Below are 21,587 nucleotides of genomic sequence, written 5' to 3' on the forward strand. Positions count from 1 at the left end.
AGTGCTAAGAGTGTTGTCTCTTCTGGTTCTTCCGGCCACCCACTCCACCTACGATTCGCCAGACCTCTCACCTTAATGTACCTCAAAAATTGTCCCATGGGCCATCCTGTCTGTAGAGTCAGGTTAGCCAAATCTATCATACATGTCCCACACCCCCGCCCCCCATGTATATATGCCACATTACTCCTAGCACCTAGAGACTCCCAGATCCTCCCTGTTCTTATATAAATCAGCTACTATTGGCAAGTTGGGAGAGTAGGGGCGGTGCATGAAAGTTTTGCTAATGGGAACTATACCTGGAATCTTCAAAAACATACCAATTGCAAATCCTCAGTGGTGGTGTATTGCATTGAATGCCCATGTGGTCTCCGATATATTGGCCATACCATCTGAGCAGCAAATATAAGAATGTGTGAGAACAGATCCAGCATTCGCTGCAAAAATATTCCCTCGTCAAACATTTTGTGGAGAACAATCACAAAGCCAACAATCTCCAATGGGGATAGTAGACTTAGCGACACCATTGAAGCCTACATACATCTAGCAATAGCACAAGTGTCAGTTCTAGGGCCATTCTTTCACTCATTCAAGTAAGGTACACTTGTATGGATTTGAGATTCTTTGTGCCATCTATGCTATCTAGTCCATCTTGAGATGAGCACTGTTATTGTATTTACCCCCCTTCATCAGTAAAAACATTGTAGGCTAAACACATGTAGCAACTTTGTATATAGTAATATTTTTATGCGCTTGTTCCCGCCCCCATACAAGTATGGTTGATTTGCAATGCATTTTATCCTTTCTTCACTGAATTCTACTTACTTTCAAACACACAAATTCATGAAGAGGTGGCTCTACTTTATTACAAGTTAGTGTCAGATCGGTCGAGACGATTCCTACCCTCCCGAACCTTGTCCTCACCTGAGGATTCAGAAGAGCTATATCTGTATTTCTGTGTTCTCCTGGAGCTAGTCTTCTTAGGATCCTGGAGCTTCCTTTCCTTGGGCTTTCTTTTCTTTCTTGTTGTGCAAATAAGGTCTGGCTCCCTCAGAGGCCACCTTGGCAGGCTAGGGAACCTGTCCTCGGTGGACCCCGAGGAGCCAAACCCCAAACCAGGGAAAAAAGCCAACGGCACAAAAAACCCTGGGTTTGCAGATGGTCTGATCTTGGTAGGTGGATCGCAAGTAGTATAGTCTAAGGTCCCTCTGGTAGGTATGCTGGACTGGTAATGGCTTCTGGGAGATGTAGTTTCCAGACCTGATGGCCACGTGAAGTAAACTTAGACAGGCGTTCCATTTCAAGGTGCTTAGGACTGATGCGGAGTAGAGGAGAGGAGAGAGTGCTCAATAGGAAATAACTGCAGAGCACAGAGAAGAAGGAAGATGAAGAACTACAGAAGGAAGCGAGGAGCGGCTCAGAAAAGAGGTAGGTGGAGAAAGGTTAAAGGATTGTCAGCGTACCAAAAGGGGAAAAAAAAACTGGTGTAGAACAGAGCGCTTCAGAATTTGAGCTGGAAGGGATGAAAGGAAAGGTGCGGTAGTTACCACTATAAAGGCTATAGAACATAGGAATAGAATGACTCACCGGTTGTGACCGCAGCCCTTAATAAGGAACCGAGGAGAACAGAAAGGCACCAAAAGCCCCAAAGTCGAGGAAACTAATGATGGCTGGCTCGCCGGAGGACCAACAAGAGCCAACCACCGGCGCGAGCGTCCACGGTGCACAGAAAACGCCAACACCCGGAAAGAAGCGAGCCGAGCTAGCAGGCAGTAACCAGGGTGAGAGGAGGAGAATAAATCAAGGAGGCGAGGAAGTAACACTCCAAAGGAGAAACACTGTAGGCGACACAGCAGCGTTAGAAAGTCAGAATGACTGATACAACGCGCTGTTCCGCGGGGCGTGGCCCAATATATATCCATAGCAGCCATGTTAGGGGAACACTAGAACGCTGAAATGATACCGAAAAGCGCTCTAATGTTTCCACCTCTGCCAGAGCTTCCAAGGACGGGTTCTGACAGTTAGTGAAATGTATCTGTATTCTAAATTCGATGTACTGGAATGTAAGAATTGTGTGCACCCCGTTCAACATTGTAAATTGGCATCTGCATGTAGAGATCTTGAGTTGATGAATGAAATCGAGCCATTTTGGTGCACTCTGTTTCTATGGCCAGAAGTTAAAGAAACAATTCATTTGTGGTTATCTTGGTACACTCAGACATATTGAGCGAGTGTGTGCTCCTATAAGCGTGCAAACAAATGGCGTTACAATCCGCTACTGTCTGTAAACTGAGGATGTCATCGCGCAATTATACGTACACCCCTTCTACGCATCCAACATGGCAACTGCGCGAATGCCATTCACAGAGCCACACACCCGATTGGTTTGGAATTAAAGCTCAAAAGCTGGACAAGTAAGCCTGTTTTTTATTTGGGTATTGATATGTTAGAAACAAAGGGATCAACTGATACATTGGCGATGCAACTCCAAATTTCTAAACTAGTTGCTTGCACTTTATCAGAAGTGGGTGCTGAGACTTCAGTGCCCATAGAAATATATGGATTTTGGGTATGTGACTGAGTTTGTTTTACTGAGTCTTTTCACACCATTGCAGTACAAACTACATGCATGGATGTTTTCCTGCTTGCCTTTTGTGTCTTGCAGATGATTCAAAACACATTTTCTTGCAGCATAGCAATTTCCTTCAGCATAAGTAGGTGGCTAGTCCTATGGCTTTTACAGAACACTAGCTATTCCCGGCGTAGCATACGCCATTCTAGCATATCTACAAGGTCAATATCGGAATTACCAATGATTTCTTCCAGGAAGGTGGCGTAGGTCCCTGTGACCTATTAACAGCCATTGAAAAGTCTAAATGTATCAGATGGAATGAGAGGTATGCACGGTCTAAGAACAGTGTGTTAGTTTCACACAGGCCTATATCGTGTCTTTCTAGACGCGTAATTGTCAACCTTGTTCCATTGCAGAGTCCCTGTGATGGCATAATATTGCGTAGTAGCATAATTACAGCACCTACTTTCCGTTTTTGCTCGTACGGAGGCATTCATCCTACAGCGTTTTGCTCATTAGAGACTCAAACGTTAAGTCAGTAATTAACTGTTATTTGACACTGTAACCGCCGTGCCCTGTGTAAAGGGAAGTGGGGGTGGAAAGAAGTAACTTGAAATTATTCCAAATGTTTGCGATATTGGAAGGTGAAGGTTACTGCATAGAACCATGCTCATTCTGTTTGTTGTAATGATAGCTGCTGTTGAAGTGGGTGCACTTTGCCATTTGGACAGCAGCGGGCCACCTAACACCGATAAATTGCATCAGCTTAGTACAAAAAAAATACCTGTTATATTATCCTGATTATGTCAATTGGGACCTTACTAAAGTCAGGTCTTCATTATATTTTTTCTCTCTCATTGATCAGCAAAAATCATCTGATCCCAAACAAAAAAGACCAGATAAAATATTCTCCTCCTGAATAATTGCATTTAAACAATGGGAGAGAGACCATCAATAATGACCTCGTCCTACATTTTGGGCAGCTGTAATTGCTGTGAAATAACAAGTCCAGGTCTTTGTGTCTCCAATTGTTTAGACACATTTAGTGATGGTCCTGATGAAGGCACTTCAACAGTGCTTGCCGAAACGTCTGTTTCATTTAGGTCAACCAGGGGTCCATGATCACAATCCCCAATAAATGTTATCCATGTCCGGGGATCACTTTATGATCCCATCCATTTGTGAATGTTAATTATGGAAGGCTGATCGTTGTGTTGACTAATCAAGGGACGTTTGATTAATGAGATTTATGCATCTGACTAACACAATTTGAATACTTAATGTTGTCTTTGTTGTATGAATGTTTATGTAAATATATTCTTTAACGTATTCTGATGTCTTGTAAATATTCCCATTTATTTATTTTTTAATATATTTATATGGAATAGGATTCATAGGGATGTTTTTTATTTAGTATAGTTTAAGGCATTTATTACAACTTCAAGCAGCACAGAATTAGGCCAAATGCTGACAAAGGGAGTCTTTGGACGATGCAAAGGGTCTTCTGGTAGATGGATTCATGGATGTTTGCTAAAGTCTTTATGATGGAAATCTTGGGATGACTTTGTGGCAAAAAAACGAGTATTTATAAGTACAGGGAAGAATAACCTAGACAAAGTCGTGGCATTCATCATGAGTCTCAAAGATTTAAAAATCCCTGCCATGTTCACCATTAGTAGGAGTATATGAATATTGAGATGTTTTGCTGCATTATGCTCCACTACAAAACATTGATCTTGTACCTTTTTTCGTGTGAACTTTATTGGTTTCTTACTTCAGACGTATGTATACAAGCTTGCCACCAGGAAAGGACACAAGTTGACCTAATTTTGTGCATGTTCTATTTTCTCAATTCCAGAGAGCAATCGATTCATTTTTTGAACCTTTGGTGGCAGATGAGCTTGTTCCTGCTAATCCTGTGATATCCCACCAGCAAGACGTCGCCCAGCAAGAAACCGCTAGGCCATCATCTTCCACAGCAGAAACCTGGTACGTAGATTAGCTTTGTCAACTAATTTGTCTATTCACCATTTTTGTTTGCCACACTGCTGTATTTGGGTTTTCAAAAGAGTCTCTAAGAGGCTGCTTAGAGTTATATGTGGAATATAACCTCCCTAATGAGTTCAAAGGCTGTTGGGACAATCATGTACGTTTGAATGCCCTCTGTGAAATGCCTTTCGGGCACGTGTACCAATGGATGTTTGCTCGTGATGCGGTTTGACCGATATGTCATTTCTAATGCTGCCTGATAATTAATTAGATTAGTTGCATTGAAATGTGTCTGCCAGTACACCACACGCTTCAAATCTGTGTTCTCGAAACAATGTTATTCTCCTAGAAAAACGCTTGCTCAAAGTAGGCTTCAGCTACAGTTACTGCTTTTCAGGAAGCCTTTTGTTGAAACATCTTTGTTAATGTACAGTTTTGGTTGGTTAATGTACCTCTTTTGGTTGGATTTATTTAGGGAACAGAGTAGCCACATATCGGGGAGGATTGCCTCTGTGTTGTAGACACCCCTTCTACCTGCTTAATATGTCCACTTCTAGAGCTCAGGCTAAGAAAATGCGTTTACCTATGAGAACTGCACCTTTAGGTGGAGTTCCTCTGCCGGATAACTGCCGCTTAGCGTAAGTACTTTAAGTGCCCGACTAGAAGCAGCGTGTACAAAACAGGATCTTGAGCTCTGACAATGACGACTTGGGCTATTTGCCAGTTACATCACTTACAATTGAGAAATCACTGGTCCCCAATGTTCCTAATGCACTGGTTATCAGCAATGGAATAATCCCTGTGTTAGCAACACTGGATAAAGTTCAGTTAGCTTTTATGCAACCTCCCTCGTAGGCCCTTTTGGGAGTAGCAGAACAGAAAGACAATCATTTGGCTCATGTGAGCCGAGTGCAATGGCTACAGATGAAATAAAGAATAATTGGAGAATTGAATTTATGGCAAAACCTCTGACTTTTTTACCTGGTTAGATGCAATAGATAATATTGGTGTGCAATTCCGTCCAGATAAAATTGACCCATTCTGTCAATGTGATCAGCCGACTGATATAAAAAAATCGGAGCTCCCGGGTTCAAGATGGCCGCCGGCACCGAGTAGACGTGCCGGCGGCGGTTCCACCATCTGAGAGGACTCGACAGGGCGGTCCCACCACCCTCCCACCGCCTGTGTCGAGGTTCGGCTGTTGGTGACAGGAGGGGACCAGGAGCACAGTGCGGCACCCCCGGTGGCGATCGGGGACTCTTGGAGTGTTGTGGGCGAGAGGCTGCCCGGAGGAGTGAACCTTCCCTCCTCCCTTCCCCCTGAGGGCCTGTGTGCGGGCCGCGGGCCAGCGTGGAGGACCCAGCGTTCGAGGTCTGAGCCGGAGAAGCGGCTGCAGACCTTCCCTCCCCCTGCCCACCTGGGGGCTTGTGCACAGATTGCGGGCCAGTGTGCGGGTCAGTGTGGAGGACCCGGTGCCCGAGGATTGAGTCGGGGGGAGCGGCTGAGAGGGGCTGGGAGACCCTGGCCCCCCGCACCAATGAAGGATGTGTGGGGAGTGGCAGAGCCACAGGTCTGGTCTGGCTTCCGACGACTCCTTCCCCCCACCCCCCTTCCCCGTGAGACAGAGCTCCTGCAGAGGCCCGGTAGGTGAGGAAGACCTGTGAAACCCAGCGCTGCATTACATATTTGCAGTGAGGAGACGTGTGAGCCCTGCCTCCACACCCTCAGGGTAGTCCTCTGGAGGTTAACGGCATCGGGGAGAGCCCGGCCCCAAGAGAGTGTAACAGGAGCCCAGAAGGTACGTGAGCTGAAGGAGGAAGGGCTCCCTGCTAGAGGGGCGCACACATTAGTGAGGCAGAGCGGCATTAATCTCAGCGCCACCAGCTTTGCGAGAAGTTAACTGGGAACCTGAGGAGCGGCCCTGGCAGAAATTGCCCCCCCCCCCCAACCCCCTGGAGAGCGGCTGAGGACACTCTTGCTGAGAGCCACCTCTGGAGAGTTGAATACACCCGCTAATCTAAGCGAGCAGGTGCGGAGCGGGTTGGTGTGGGGGGGGGCCACCCTTGAGGTGAGGGATCAAGCGATTACGGAGGTGAGGACCCTGCAGGACAGCTGACCCTGCCAAATCTGAGTGTCCTAGGACCTGGCAGACAGAGAGACCCCCCCCCCCCCCCCTGGCTACCTTGGCAAGCTTGGGGGGGATAAGAGGCTTCTGGGAGATTGCCAGGTCGCTGCGCCTTGAGACCACAGAAGTTTCCTATTATAAATGCCTTCCAGGACCAGAAGGAGGGCGAGGAAAATTGACCATCTGGTGAGTGAACCTAATGGAACCTTAACGGTGCTTTGGCCAGCAATGGAGTCCGGAACTCGGGGCGAAGCAGGGGGCTATCGGTCAAAGGAGACCTGGAACAGGGAAGGGGTTGAGACATTGACGCCGATGACGAGATAGGACCTCAGAGGGGAAATGCAGAACCTGAGGGACTCCTTGGCTAGAACCTTCCAGGAGCAATTCCAACTGATGCAGAGTGATCTAAATGCAGCCTTGGGGGAACTGAGACAGGAGACGGCCCAGCTGGGGTAGAGGGCGGATTTATTAGAAAGGGGCCTCCAGGAATGTGAAAAAGACACTACTGCGAACAGTGAGGCAATTGAGCGATTGGACATTTCCACGAGGAACCTTGAGGTCACCATTGAGGATTTGGAGAACAGGTCTCGAAGGGCCAATATTAGGATTAAATCGCTCCCCGAGGCCGTTACGGACCAGCAGCTGAAAGCGGAGGTCCAGGGCATCTCTGCTGGGCTCCGGGGGAGGACACTCCGGGGATGATTGAATTAGGTAGGGTCCACAGGGTGGGCCGGGCCGCAGGTGGTCCTCAAGCCAGGTCCCGAGATGTCTTAGCAGCTTTCGCCCAGTATGGCCAGAAGGAGGCAGTGTTGAGAGCGGTGAAGTGAACCAGTGTTCTATAAAGGACTAGAATTTTTTTTGTTTGTTTCAGGACTTGGCCGCTAGCACACTGGTTAAGAGAAGGCAAATGGGCCTGGTTATAAGGGAACTGGTTAAGAAGGGAATAAAGTACAAATGGTTGTTCCCCTTCGGTTTGGTGTTTGAGTGGGAGGGGACCCAGAGGCGTGCCACCTCCCTCCAGGAGGCAGCGGGTATAATCCGGCTTGAGGTGGAGGAGGGCGAGGACGGCCAGGGGAGCGGCAGAGGGGGAGAGTCAGGCCATGGGAGTGGTCCACGGTTGGGGCGGCCCCTGGAGGGAAGGGAGGGGGTGGTGGGAGGGGTGGAGCTAAAAAGGGCATCGGGGGAGGCAGTGTGGGGTAAAGGGGGAGATTGGATGTATACTTAGGGCCTTGTGGTGGGACAGGGGCTTTATATGGGGCCTGGATGGATGGTGCGATAAACCTCCTGGATCGAATAAGGGCAAGAGTGTCCGAGGGGTCAGTTGGGGTGGGCAAAAGGGATGGAGGGAGGGGGCGAACTCACCCTAAGTTGGTTTCAGGGTGGGGTTAGGGTGGGGGGGAAAGGGGCGTGGACGAAGCCACAATACTCAATGGAATAAATTGGTTTGGGGGGGGTAGTTGGGATGGAGAGGCGGGGGTCGAAAGGATGGGGAGTACGTCTGAGTCCTCACGCGAGGGGAGGGGATGGTCTACTAAGGGCAAATCCCGGGGGGGGGGCGGGGCAGGTCAACGGGTAGCAGAAGGGATCTGTCACGGAAGTGTAGCCTTTAAGTGGCTTACACATAACGTACGGGGGCTGAATTCCCCCCTTAACGAACAAAACTGGAGCATTTTATCAGATCCCATAAGCCGGACGTATTAGCGTTACAAGAGACGCACTTACTACGGAGGGACCAGGGTCGTCTGCGTCTGAGGGGTTTTACGCAGATCCTGAGTAGCCCTGGCATTTGGGAGGGGGATTTACTTTAGTCTCCAAGAGTGTCTTAGAGATAGAAATGGGCGATATATCATGGTGAGGGGGGAGATAATGGGCTCGTGTTACACCATTGCCTCGGTCTACGGTCTGATGTGGGTCAAGATCAGTTCTTGCGGGATACCCTGGGCACTCTTGAAAACTTTGCGAGGGGGCAAGTGATTATAATGCGGGACTTCAATCTTGCGTGTGATGGCAGGAAGGACCGGTCACCGCATGAGCGTGGCGGAGGGGGTGGGGTAGCCTCTCCCCGTTTGAGGGAGAGATGGGAGGATGCTGGGCTACGAGATGTATGGCGTGCTTTAAGGGGAGATGAAGAGGGGTTTACATTCCTCTCAGATGTCCACCGAACCCAATCCCGCATTGATTATATCTGGTTATCTGCCAGCCTTCTAGGGGCGGTCGTGTCGGTCGAGGTGGGCCCTCTGGGAATAGCTGACCATAAGGTAGTTCAGATAGAAATGCGGCTCGGAAGGAGTAGACCGGGGGTGTGGAGCTGGAAATTCCCGAGGGAAATACTGAGGGACCAAGTGCTATGGGAGGAGATAGGAGGCAAGATCCGGGATTTCTTCAAAAGGAATAACGGCCTTGACACAAGCCAGAGCGTAAGGTGGGACGCCTTCAAGGCGACTTTGAGGGGGGAACTCCTTGCCATTTAAGGTGGAGAGAAATAGGCTGTTGAGAGGCTTAGAAACCCCACTGGAAAAAGAGGTTGAGGCCGCTCGGGCGAGGGTACGTGAGACCCCTACTAGGAAAGCATATAGGGAGTATAGGCTGGCAGAAGGTCAGTTGGGGATCCTGAGGACCAAAAAGGCGGAAGCGGCAATGCTCGGAGTGAGCCAAAAATGCTACGCTAAGGGCAATAAGGGGACAAAGGGACCAGAAAGTTATAGCGGCCGTCAGGGATGTTGGGGGTAGGAGGCTAACGCAGGCAGATGAGATAAAGGAGATTAGTGTAATTTTATGAAACGCTGTACTCCTCAAGTGCCCACTTACGATGCCGCAGTCGGAGTTTCTGGAGAAACTGCCCCTCCCGCGATTGTCCAGAGAGGAAAGTGAGGAGCTAGGCTGGCCAATTACAGAATATGAAGTTAGAGCTACCATAGTGTCACTCCCCCACAATAAGGCGCCAGGGCCAGATGGTTTCCCGGCCTCCTTCTATAAGACTTGCTCACATCTTTGGGTACCCCATCTAACAACTTTATTCAACACGTTCAGCGCGGAGGGCGGAATTACTCCAATGATGCAAGAGGCTAAAATCACCCTTATCCATAAAGCGGGGGAAGGACCCGGAAGAATGTACCTCCTATAGCCTTTATTAATACAGAGGCAAAAATCTTCACCAGAATACTGGCGAAGTGCCTGGAAAAGCATTTACCCACACTGATCCATCAGGATCAGCGGGTTTTGTCTTGGGCAGGCCAACTGCCGATAATATTAGGAGGGTGGCCCATTTGGTGGAGAAATCCCGGAAGACGACCACTCCGGCAATCCTCTTGGCACTCGACACTGAGAAAGCGTTTGATCGGCTGGAGTGGTCGTTCTTATTCCAGGTGATGGAGAGAATGGGCCTAGGGGGTCGGGGTGGTTTAAACATGGTCACCGCCAACTATAAGAACCCTGGGTCACGCATCTTGGTAAACGGGGAAATGTCACAGCCATTCAGACTGACGTGGGGGACGAAACAGGGGTGTCCCCTCTCCCCATTGCTTTACGCAATATACTTAGAACCGCTTCTTTTAGCAATATGAGGGGAGGAAGGCATTCAGGGAATACCATTCGGAGGGGCCCAGCACAAGGTGGCGGCTTTCGCCGATGACATGTTGCTCACGCTAACGAATCCGAAGAATTCTATTAAGGCATGTGCAGCACTACTGACCAAATTCGGGTAAATCTCTGGTTTGCGAGTAAACTTCCAAAAGTCGGAGTTATTGAATCTATCCTTAGGAGAGCTTGAAGCGAGGGAGATGAGGGCAATTTCCCCGTTTAAATGGAGTCCTAACGGGTTGCGAAATCTGGGGCTCAGCTCAGGATAACTCCCTCATTAGCGGGCTGGTATGGGGTGAACTATGAGCCTATGTTACTTGCTATCAAAAAAAGACCTAAGAAAATGGGGTGCCCTAAGGATATCATGGTTGGGGAAGGGTGCTATATCTGTTCCAGGCCATTCCCCTTCCGGTTCCAGAAAGGTTCTTTAAGGCATTAGACCGGGTAATCAAGGAATTTGTCTGGGAGGGTAAGAGACCCCGCTTGTCCAATCGGTTATTAATGGCGCTGAGGGGGGGCCTGGCTTTCCCAGGCTTCTGCCGTTACTATGAGGCCGCACAGCTTTGGGTGATCAAGGAGTGGTTTTCGGTGGACTATCTCAAGCACTGGGTCAGAATGGATAGAGCGGTAGGCTGGCACCATTTGGGGGAGGTACTTTGGCTCCCTCGCAGGCTGAGACCGTCCCATTTATATTTAAGTGCAATCACGAAGGGGGTGGCGGATTGTTGGGATAGGGCGGTGGAGAAGCGGATGATAACCACCTTCCCTTCGCCTTTCACGCCGATCTTTAATAATGGGGACTTCACACCAGGGCTGGAGAAGGGTGCTTTTGTGAATTGGGAGGGGGGCTGCAGAATCCTGAGAGACATGTTTAGCTGTGCGCAGGTAATTGCGTTTGAGGAATGTAAACAGAGATTCGGGGTAGGGGAGCAGGAGAGGCCCCAATACTTTCAGATTAGACACTGGGTAATGTCGAAGGAGGTACGTAAAGCGGCGACCCAAGAGCTGACCCCATTTGACCAGTTTTTGACAATGCATGAGGGGTTCAAGTGGCTAATTTCGGATTTATATAGGCCACTGGGGTGTGCCGAATCACAACCCAGGTGGGCTTATACGAGGAGGTGGGAACAGGTCCCAGGTGTCTCAATGGAACGAGTGGACAGGGAAAAGTTATGGAAGATGGTTCCTAAGGTGGTTAAGGCGGTCCAACTACAGGAGGCCTAGTACAAATATATATTTGGCTGGCACTACACTCCTGCCCACCTACATGCGTTGTACCCGGCAACTTCGGGGGAGTGCTGGAGGGGTTGTGGGGTAGAAGGCTCCGCCCCCCAATGGTGGGATTGTCCCTTGATCCGCCCTTTTTGAAAATGTGGGAATTGGTCTCGGTGGAATGGGCAACCTATGCTGTCAACAATAAGTTGGTGAATTTCTCTGCGGACTGGGGTGAGACATTGGTTTGTCTTAAGGGGGAGTTCAGAGAACAGTGGTGCCCCCAAAGACTCAAACTGTTGGACATCTACGGGTAAAAGAGGAAAGGAGAACATTGAGACGAGGAGGATCATTGAAGTAGTGGCAATGGGTGGGTTATTTTGGCGGGGGTTTAGGTTGTTCCTTGATGAATTGAGTGTTCCTTTTTTGTGTATGATGAAGAAATGAATAAAAAGATGTTTTTTAAAAAAATGGAGCTCCCAAGTGTTAACCTTCAGAGATCCCAAACAAATCAATGCGATTGGAGCAGCATCTCCCATTTGGGATTCAACCAACAACCTCTGCAAAAGAGCATAACCCCAAGAGACATCAGGGCCACTGATTGCCGGATGGTCTCTGGGTTAAGAAATGCATCATAGCCCCTAATGGACACATTTTTGAAATGTCATCCAGTGTGCAAGTCATGTCCACTACTTGTAGCTAATGATATTGTGCTGGTGAGTCACGCTTTGCCCAAAGGTCAGTTTTGTTCTCTCGTACAGTACAATGTTTGCCAGTTTAGTTGTGCTCATAGTTTATTTTGTTATTGTCAGCTGACACGGGTTTCTTCCCTTGGTCGTGTTCAAGGCTGTACATTTTTATCCAAGTTTATAACAAATTGTGACAAGTTTGTAACAAATTATAATATACTAAAATTAATAACACCAATTAAAACAAAATAATATAAATAGTGTTCGATAGCAATGGGGACAGGTGGTTGGTACATCAGAGAAAATGAGCAAACGAGGATATAGTTTCATTTAAGATGCATGCTGGATATTTGGTAATCATTTCATCATAAACATTATACATACTGCTATAATAGTCTTTGTAATCTCTGTTTAGTACTGTTTGGTCGATTTGTGTGTAGCACCCTATAGCCCGTGCCAGGTATAGGAGTGTATAAGTTAATAACCACGATTGGTGGTGTCCGTGACAATTTCACTGCTCATTAGCTGGCTGTTTTCCGGTTGGGTGATATGCGCTTGAGGCGTGCCACCCATTTGCTGCAAACCTGGTACTTGTGTACCATGAAGTGTAAATAATCGATCATACCTATTATTCTTGATTGTAAACCCTATCCATCAGATAAAGGGTTCTTGTTTAGGCTGAGTTCAATTCTCAAATTCCTATATAGATGTCATAAGTACATTAGTTGTGGATCTAGATTGAGTCACTTATCCATGTGTTTGGAGTTCTTAATCACTGAGGTCCAATGCTAACTTGTGATCTGCTATTCAGTTAAGTCTGTCATTCCTCTTGTAGTTGCTGCAAGTTAGATGAAATAGGGAGGTAGCTAATTATTCCTAATTGCTCTTAGTTATTTCTAAGAAGTGCATAACGTCATATTAGCCTGGTCTTGCCTCATAGGTGCTTGTTCCTTTTGGCATAACTAGCGCCTATTGATATCTGATCTAGCTGATTGCTGTCATGACCACTGTGAGGGGGGCACAAGTTGTGCCACAGGCATGTTCCCACTGGAACCCTGAGGGCCTTAAAACCACTGCAAAAGGGCTCCTGGTGCCTTTGGCACCAGGCTCATATGTAGGAAGGAAGGGTTGTTCAAACTAGGTCCCATTTATGTACATGGGCCTTTAAATCCAACATGGAAGCACCCACACAGTCTAGTTCTAAGAACCAAGCCATGCGGTCTAGTGTTTTGGGTGTGGCAGGCCTGGAACTACTTTCCCTGGGCTATATAAACCACACCTGACTGTAGAACATGCTTCTTTTTTGTTCTGCAACCAGCAGCGTGACGCTCACCTTGTCCAGCTCCCGGTATTCAGCATCTTCATGTAAACCTACAAGAACAAGATTATTCTGTCTTACCTGAGAAAACACCATCCAGCACTCAGCATCTCAACTGGGCTGTAATCTGTGGAAACCAAGAGAAGAAACAACATCACTCACCTGTGAGTACTAGCTTAAGGACTTCCAGCGAACTGGTACCACAGCTGCTGTTCGAACGTTGCGACCTGCAATAACGAGAAAGGGGAAACCAATATTAGAACGCGCGCTTCCAAAACATCGAATTCCATCAGTCTTGCCTGAATTCCATCGCGCTACGCCACGCTTCCATCTGGAGCACCACAGCAACATCTGCAAAGGAAAAGAGACCTATCTAGGTTCGCTTTCAATATTAAACAACCGCACAGCACTGTACTACCTTAATGGATTCTGGGGGCCTGTTTTTTATTGCGCTCTCATCCACTCACAGCACCACAGCGCCCTGTGAGGAGGAGAAGAAAACGCAGGTTAGCTTCAAAAGACAATAAAGGCACTGTGGTTCGCGCTTTCTCTTATCTAGAAACCTGCCTCTCCACCTGGCATGCCAGCATCAAGACCTTCGCACCCGAAAAGGAGATGAAGACATTAACGAATTCCCACCATAAACAGAACAAAGACTTACAATTAACAAACCTACCTGCCTACCAGCAGATTCGGGGTCACAACAGTCCTGGGCCCAATGAAGGCGTACTGCACCAGTGAAGCAACTCAGGGAGCTCTCCAACAAACGTCCTGCGCCGCTGCACAAGAAACGCAGGACGGATAGCTCAACCTACAAATAACTAAGGTGAGAAAAGAACCCAGTGGGAAGGGAATCTGTCAGAGGGAGGGGGAGATTCACCCATTAGAGACAGTTATCACAAATCCTCTTCTGTAATTGCAGATTCATTATTCAGCACTGGGCAACTACGCATCCAGGGTTCCAGATCTCAGAACTTTCCAGACGCCCCCGGGGATATGAGGTGAGCGTAACAATTGTTCTCCTGTTTGGAGCAAGGCAATGCACCTGCTCAGGATGATGGCTTCTTGCATATATCTCGTCCCACACGCACGTCTGCGCATGCGTCCTATGCAAGAGTGGCTAGCCAAACGATGGTCTCAAGCAAGCGATCAGTGGAACGATCTAGTGGTCGTTTTGCAGCCCTTAGTGCAGGCTCTCCTCTGATTAAAAAAAAAATAAATAAAAGAAAATGTTAAAAGGGAAACCCTTTTGCAACCCACTAAAGTAGGCCACTTTCACAACCGACGCCTCACTCTCAGGGTGGGGAGTGCCATACCTTCATCAAACTTCACACAGCGTGCAGACACAATCAACAGCAAAAAATGGCATCAATCTACTGGAGTTGCTAGCAGTTGTCAAAGCCTTAGAAGCTTTTCAACATCACTTAGCAAGACACATTCCTAATCCTCAGACAGTACCACTGCCAAGTTTTATCTCCACAAACAAGATGAAACACGCACTCTGTCCAGGTTGGCCCAAAAGATTTGGAAATGATCTCTCATATGCAACATTTTCCTATTGTCTCCACACGTTACAGGCAAGCACAATTCAGTAGCGCGCACTGAAGCAGAAAGCTCCAGCTTCCGTTGGAACACAAGTGGCAAATGCACACAAATATTTGACACAACATCTTTGCCTAATGGGGGCAACCAAATCTAGATCTGTTTGCAACAAAGCAAAATGCACAATGCCCAGACTTTGCATCCAGGTTTCCCCAACCAAAGTCCATGTGAACTCCCTGTGGATGGGCTGGTTGGGGAAATGTGCTTATGCATTTCCACCAGCACCACTCCAATGATGTATACGATTTGGCCGTGGCACAATTGTTCACTGCAATGACCATTTTGCCACTGCCCAATCCAGCCAAACTTACACCCCCCCACGGCCCCAATGCACCCCCCCCCCCACTTACCTCTTTGGCGTCTGCTCATCTTCTGACCCTGCAGTGTCGGATCCATCCCTCCTACGCCTGTCGGATCCAACGCTGCAGGGTCCGCTATTTATTTATTTCCCCCGCCTCCACGCCCCTGGAAGCGGCGGACACCCCTGCTGCCCACAAAGGCCATCACTACAAAACATGGGGAGCGGGGCACACTCCCACTCCACATGTTTGGTAGTGATTACCCAATCTGATAGTTTCCAAACGATCGAATGGTACTGCTGGTATTCGGCCAGATTTACTATACGATCAATTGGAAACCGTTTGGGTACTACCTCCTCAACAAGGTAGTCCACAAGATGCACCAGGAACAAGTCACTCTCCTAATAGCTCCAATGTGGGCTCGACAGCCATAGTTTCCATACCTACTCAACTGTCGATATGCAAGTCAATCAAACTTCTGTGCCCATACAACATGCTGTCCCAACACAAGGGCCAACACTCAATCCATACTCTCAAACTCTGAATTTAGCAGTCTGGCTCCTGAAGTTCTAGAGTTTTGACATTTAAACCTTCCACAAAGGTGTATGGACATCCTAAAAGACACAAAACCCCAACACAAGACACTGCTATTTTAACAAATGGAAGCGATTTGTCATCTTGTGCAAATCACGTAACATCAATCCGATTGACAGTTCCTTTTGCATATAGTACACTATCTGCTTTACCTTTTTAGACTCTGATTTAGGGCCTCATTATGAGTACGGCGGTAGGGGGTTAACGGCACCGGTAAGGATGCCGGTGCCGTTAACCCCCTACCGCCGCATTCCGAGGTCCCTTAGCGGGTCCCCACTAAGGCCGGCTGGTTTTAGGGACCAGGGAGCTAATAACGGGTCTGCTATTTGCAGGCCCGTTATTAGCTCCTTCCCCATTCCCATTGAGCCCTATGGGGGCTCGAATGGGGAATGGTTTTCAGAATGGGGACTTACCGGGTCCTCCAAGGTTGGAATGACACGGTAAGTCCCCATTCTGAGAACCCAGACACGAGTTTGGAGGCAGCCATGGTTCTAAGAGCACCATGGCTGCCTCCTAACTCATAATGAGGCTCTTAGTCTTTAATTCCCTCAGTGCATTTAGCAGCACTCTGTGCTTACGCTACTTCGCGCAAAGTAAAGTGTCATGGTTGAAGTTCCCATAATCCAAGCTTTCATGGAAAGAGTAAAAAAGTTATTCCCTCCAATTTCAAATCCCCTTCATGGTGGGGGCCTAAATGTGCTCAGAAAAAACTTTGTGTGTACACCGTTTGAATCATTGCACACAGCTAGTCTTGGGCATCTTACTTATAAGACTGCTTTTCTTGTGGAAATCACATCAGTAAGAAGGGTCAGTGAGCTCCAAGCCCTCTGTTCAAGATCCCTTTTGGTTGAGTCTGACTTGCATTGCGGAGTTCTCATGTATGCCCATTTAAACTGGCGATTATTAAAGCCAAAAAAGACTCCTATGAATCAAGCATAGAGAAGGCGCAATACAACTCAAAAGAGATTTTTACTATTCTCAAAGAATTAGAGAAACCTGACATTTTATTTCAGGAACCTATTTGTAAAGATCAGTAGTGGTGTGTGCACATTCAAGAGGCCATGGTGAACAAAATGGAAAAGACAAAAAATATTCTGCTTACTACATGTACGTTGTATGAAGACGCTCCAATATTCCAGATTATACCTAAATTTAATTTTAGGAGTATCACTGAAAACGAGCTTCTCACACTATCTTGGCCAAACCTAAGCCATCCTCTTGTAAAGGGGATATATTCCCAGCTTCAGCTATTGAAGCCTGCTCAGAGCTTTTGATCCGCTGCATCACAAAAATAGTCAACACATCTTTTAAAGAAGGATCGGTGCCTACAAGACTGAAGGGCACCTGGATCACCCCATAGCTTAATAAACAAGGGCAGGATTGCAAAGTCGCTACTTATTACTGGCCAATATCCAATTCGCTATTTTTATTAAAAATAATTGATAGATTGGCCTATGAACAGCTACTGAGCCATATAAAAGACCATCCAATTCTGCATGGGGGCCAGTCGGGCTTCAGACCAGGCTCTAGAACAGAATCGGCTCTACTGGAATGAAGTCTAATATGATGGCTAATACGAGGGGAAAACCATGCTTTTGATGTCATTGGACTGATCATCTGCATTAAATTTAGTGGACCAAAATCTGCTTTTGACCAGATTACAGGAGGTGGCCAACTTTAGCGATCAAGCGAAGGAGTCGATGCAGTCCTTTGTTAAGTAACACAACCGTAGTAAGCTAGCAGAAGCTGATCAGGCCCAATTGTGCTATGGTGTCCCGCTGGGGGCTTCTTTATCCCCCGTTTTGTGCAACATCTTTACGGCTTCTCTTTTCCAGCTACTAGAGCAAAAAAGGATATGTTCTTCAAACTACGCGGATGATTCTCCAAGTCTTATCCCTCTGTCGGGTGACTATGAGAAAGATTCCACAATGGTGATAGAAATGTACGAATTGATACAAGAATGGATGGATACGAGTGGGCTGGCCTTGAACCACGAAAAAACTGAACTTATGATTGTAGGTTCTAGGCCTAGACTACTTAAGCTTAAGGCGGAATATGAATCATTCTGCATTGCAATTAACAATATCCCCACTAAAGGAAAAATAAAAATTCTGGGCGTTGTATTTGATCAGATACTAGAAATGACAGCACAGGTCAATAGACTTGTTTCAGTGTCAGCGTGTTACATATGGCTACTTTGGCATATCCGCCCATTTCTTTCACAAAAGGGCTGCACAACAGTGCCCGGGCCATTATTTCTTCTAAAATTGATTATTGCAGCTCCCTACTAGTAGGCATTTGCAAAAGAGAATTGGCCAAGCTACAAGTAGTGCAAAATAGCACTGTTCGAGCGATTATGGGTATGCAGAACTGTGAGCATGTGTCAGAGGTGTGGAGGAGTCTGCATTGGCAGCCCATTGTAGCCAAGGTAGGTTTCAGGTTACTTATGATTACCTATAAATAACTGGCAGGGCTTTTTCCTGAATATATAGCCCGCAGACTTAAAAACAAACCAGAACCTCGCTTCCTGTGCTGAAATTGTTGCACATGCCGAAAGCCTCCCTGAAATTAATTTTAAAGAAAGGGGCCTTCTCGATGGCTGCTCTCTTCGTGGAATGCCCTGCCTGTCGAATTAAGAAACTGTCCGTCTTTGAAAGGTTTTAAGCTCTTTTTGGATAACTCCTGGGCTGGGGCTATCCTGGTCTATTATTTAGAGACGGTGCCTCTTTCAGCTTCTTCGGCACCCGTATGCCTCTGGGCCACTTTGGTAGCGCCTTTTTTTATAAATAATATAAAGTAAATGTAAAGTATTAACCACCTTGACCCAGATGGGATTTCCCCAGCCCGGCAGCTTCTTCCAGAGGAGTTTTCCATTGACTCTGTCAAAAGCCACAGTGAGATCAGTCGTCGCTAGATGGAGTGATATTTTTTAAGTCCAAGGAGACAATTAGGCACTTAAGTTAGAAGCTCTTTAACGTTGTTCCCAGGAACTTTCTAAAACCAGTTTGCCATTTATGGAGGTGGCCGTGCCCTTGGCCCAGGTCTCCAAGTGACACAGCAGCAAGGTGGCAAACGCCTTGATGTCTGCGTCTAAGATGGAGATTGGACGGTAGTTCCTTGGGTCCGATTTTGGACCGCTTTTATAAATGGGGGAATTACATGGGCAGTCTGCCAGGTTTCAGGGAAGCGGTTTGTGTCTATCATGTTCTTGAAGGGACAAGTCAAAATGCCCAACTATAGCACAGGGTTGCTATGAAAGAACAGATTAGATAGCTTATTGGGTCCAGGAGCCCTGGATGTACTAATTTTCCCAAGTATTTATAAGATGAACTCTTCAACCACTGCCTGCTGACAATCCTCTCTGTGATTATAATTTTAGAGTCCTCTATGTAGAAGATCTTTTCAAAATGTGTAACCTACCTGGATTCAGCAGCTGCATTTATTTCCCTTGTGTTCTGTGACAGAAAAATGCCATTAATTTGCCAGAATACAGAGGAGTTTTGGCTACCCATGACCTCCAGCATGTTTTTGCTATCCCTCCGAGTCAGTTGAGCCCGTCCTCCCTTTACCCAGTTTCTGTACTTTAGCTGGATTTTATGTAAATGAGGAATTCTTTCCGATTGTGCAGAGGCCGACGGGGCCTACAAACCTTAGATGGTATCCTGTCCACGAAAGGGTTACAATATTCCACTGTTGGTGTATTCACTTTCCAATCCCCAACAACACCATTCCTCAAATGCCTGAGTGGCCAAGGATTCTCTATTCTATTATCAAAAATCTGATTGCTTGATCCCTTGACCTCAATATCCTGTGCGCCACCCCCTAGTTGCTCTCCCCATGGCAAATGTATTTCTGTACTCCAAAAGGGAGTGGTCACTCAGGGTGGTTCTAGTAATTGGAAGCATTGTACAATGCCCCAACAAACCCTGAACCTATTATCAACAGGTGAGCTGGCCTTTCCATTAGGCCAGGTATGCTGGCTCAGCGCGTCAGTTGGAGAGACCCAGTTTAACATGCCCAAACCTACACTCTCCAAACTGATTCACCATTTCCAACCAGCCAAACTGTTTTCAGTTAGGTTCAGGGGTGTGTTCGGAGGGGCCACTCCTTGACTGGATGAACAGTGGTATACTCTGTGCAAGGGGAATTCGAATCTCCTACCAATATTACCCAACCTCCTAGGTTGGACTCGCGCCAGCCTTTTACACAAGAGGAAACTGCCTTAAACATCACTTCCAGGTCACTGATTTCGTCCCCACACCCCACCCACACCCACTCTATTCCAATAGACCTTTATAAAGGGGGAGCTTTACCACATGAAGCCCCAGTCAGTTCACTATGGATGCACAATAAGCCCCTCCTTGTGTCATCTGTGGATACAAATTTTATTCCCATGTTGATGAGCAAACCGCCTACAGGGCGACCTGTGGGATTCCATGTTGCTAATTGGGACACAGATGTATGAATCTGTGTGATCCTCCCTAGTTAACCATGTTTCCTTCAAGCAAATGACACTGTTGTCTTAACATTTCCCCAAAACCGGGTCACTTAGCAATGTGTTATTGCCCCTGGTGTGCCACGAGAGCATAAGAAGTGACCTGTGTTACTAAAAGGAATCGCTGGTCCAATTGCTCACATTTTGGTCCATTTAGGGCCACTCCTACCCACGACCAATCATTCACAACTTGCCCACTGTTAATGAACTGGTTAGTAGATGAGACCTTTCTGCCGCTTTCACTGTGCACATTTGCAGATCCAAACAATTAATTTGGTCGGAGTATTGGGAGTGAATCCAAAGTCTCAAATCCCTTTGATGTCAAATCCCACTTGACGTAGGGAAAGAATTTCCTGCAGGATAAGGTCAAAAACCACCCTTGAGTTAATATAAAGCAAAATCAGTATGATAAAGGTCTACAAAATCAACCCTTGCAATATCCTTAGTTGAGATGGCACTCAGATTTGACACACTGCCAAAAAGCTTCAGGATATTTGGATTGATTTAAGGTCGCATCCCAAAATTCTGGTAGCAAGCATTCCACCAAGAGTTGATGTGTCCCATTCGTGGGTAAATGTTTGTTAGCATGTAAACGGGGGGTGTTGTCAGGCCCAACCTCACTCCGCAAGGAAGAAGAGCCCAAGTGACAGGAGGAGAAATCTGTGCCCTTGGCACCCTTCTAGATAGTCACCTCTGTGTCCATTCTGATGTACTTCTATGGCATTGAAATTGGAATCCTTGTGAGCACCCACCTTTTGAAAAAACAATATACGTTTACGGTAAGTATTGTATGATATATACGTTGTTTTAGTATGCATTGTGTTTAACTTATGGAACGTATTTGGACTTCTAGATGCCCTATACAATTTATGTGTGTTTTTCTGCATGCCAGTGTGATATATTCTCTGAATTCCAAATGTTCTTCACTACTAGCCTTCTTGACTGCCCTGTCATAGCTTCCACTATTGGTTTACATTTTGTTTGGAAATTCAGTTTCGCCTTTAGCATAGCTTGTTTTACGTCCCTCACCAGAACACTGGTGAAAAATCCCTGAATGCTTCTCTTGGGGATCTAAGGGCCCCAGTTGTGCCTGCACTTTAGGCCTGGGCAATGACA

The 21,587-nt window shown here is 47.0% G+C and overlaps 1 protein-coding gene across 2 annotated transcripts in view; it reads left to right on the forward strand.

The window, feature by feature from the left end:
- Window positions 1–21,587, forward strand: part of TDP2 (tyrosyl-DNA phosphodiesterase 2) — a 190,790-nt gene that overhangs the window by 63,885 nt on the left and 105,318 nt on the right. For both annotated transcript variants that reach the window (XM_069613619.1, XM_069613618.1), the window contains one exon: window positions 4,428–4,558. In XM_069613619.1, coding sequence (XP_069469720.1) covers window positions 4,428–4,558 — 131 coding nt within the window. The remainder of the gene's footprint in view (window positions 1–4,427; window positions 4,559–21,587) is intronic.

The sequence above is a fragment of the Ambystoma mexicanum genome, chromosome 5p (assembly GCF_040938575.1).
Source record: "Ambystoma mexicanum isolate Mex_15411 chromosome 5p, UKY_AmexF1_1, whole genome shotgun sequence".
NCBI lineage: Eukaryota > Metazoa > Chordata > Amphibia > Caudata > Ambystomatidae > Ambystoma > Ambystoma mexicanum.